The sequence below is a fragment of the Pelobates fuscus genome, chromosome 11, assembly GCF_036172605.1.
Source record: "Pelobates fuscus isolate aPelFus1 chromosome 11, aPelFus1.pri, whole genome shotgun sequence".
NCBI classification, from domain to species: Eukaryota; Metazoa; Chordata; class Amphibia; order Anura; family Pelobatidae; genus Pelobates; species Pelobates fuscus.
The window spans coordinates 44,328,700-44,330,233 of record NC_086327.1 but is presented as its reverse complement, the minus strand read 5'-3'; the positions used below and the strand labels follow the sequence as shown (position 1 = coordinate 44,330,233).

General features: G+C 45.0%; 1 protein-coding gene across 1 annotated transcript; it reads left to right on the top strand.

The window, feature by feature from the left end:
* Positions 1–318: 318 nt before the first annotated feature.
* LOC134578141 (small ribosomal subunit protein uS3-like) lies at positions 319–813 on the top strand. The gene has a single exon (XM_063437140.1). It carries the CDS (start codon positions 386–388, stop codon positions 749–751), a length of 366 nt encoding a protein of 121 aa, XP_063293210.1. The 5' UTR covers positions 319–385; the 3' UTR covers positions 752–813.
* The last annotated feature ends 721 nt before the right edge of the window (positions 814–1,534 follow it).

The window sequence follows — 1,534 nt, the reverse complement described above, 5'->3', positions numbered from 1 at the left end:
CCCCGCCACGACAGGCAGTGGTTTACAGCCATACACCGTACATCCAGCCAACAACAGCTCCTCACTGCAGCCCAGATCGGAGACAAAGCGAAGGAATGGCACCCACCTGCACGAGACCCAACACCAGCCGCAGGCCAACAAGAAAGTGCAGGGGGACATTGCAGCACCCCCCAAACACAAGAGATACACGCTGATTTTCGGAGTTGGGTGAACCCCCACAACCCTGAGGTCCCAGAGACTAAAACCTCCAACCATTGAGGACACGGTTATGATTTATGATTTGACTCTACTGTACCACTATTCTCCTTGTTGCCAATCTCTGCGTTACAAGATCCTGGGAGGCCTGGCTGTGAGAAGAGCATGTTATGGTGTGCTGCGTTTCATCATGGAGAGTGGCGCCAAGGGTTGTGAAGTTGTTGTGTCCGGCAAGCTGCGTGGTCAGAGAGCCAAGTCCATGAAGTTTGTGGATGGCTTGATGATCCACAGTGGAGACCCTGTCAACTACTACGTGGATACAGCTGTATGCCATGTGCTCCTCCGGCAAGGTGTGCTCGGCATCAAGGTAAAGATCATGCTGCCATGGGACCCAAGTGGAAAGATTAGCCCCAAGAAGCCCTTACCTGATCATGTCAGCATTGTCGAGCCCAAAGAAGAGATTCTGCCCACCACCCCCATCTCTGAGCAGAAAGGAACCAAGCCAGAGCAGCAGTCCCAGCCACCCGCCATGCCCCAGCCTGTTCCTACTGCATAGATGCTGAAGACCAGGACTTGAGGATTTTGGATACAAACTCAAACTGTAAAAATAAATGAAAAGCATTGAGCATGAGAAGCAAAAACTAAAACGTAAAAGGAATAGTGAGAGATATGCTAAATGGTGAGAAAAAAAGCACACAGGAAAAAATATATAAAATGAAGGGTATATACAGAGAGATAAGTAATAGGGATATAACCAATTAAATTCACCTATCTATGGTTACCAGAGGTCTGTGGTAAGGGGATCCCTAGTCTCTAGACCTTCAGTCTCATGTACACCGTCATGGATATTCTGTGCTTTAATTCAGTTTATCTAAACTGAATGTTCCTCTCACTATTCCTTTTACGTTTTAGTTTTTGCTTCTGGAAGATCACACTAGGTTCTGGCGTAACCAGTGCTGTATGTACTCCTATGAGGGCTTAAACACATAAAGGGGGAGATTGCTACCTCTTCAGTTAGTTCTCGTACGGCCAATTCATACCCGTTTGGAACTAGTGTGGTATGCTTTATTATTGACTATCTATTATTGAAAATCTCACTTAGGGCTGTTCCCCCCCATATCAGGCTACACTGTTTAATTTGTCCTACTACTTTTTAGAGTTGCTAATAAAGTTATTTTTTTATTTGTTATTATTTTCTCATTTAGGATCTTATTGGAGTGGATTGGAAATTTAACCTTGTGGTCACTTTCTATTCAAGTGACACCTTTGGTTCTCTACTATTTATTGTATTCCCTAGGGTTATCCCCTGCTTTTCCAGTCAAGGTGACCTTTTTTTGTG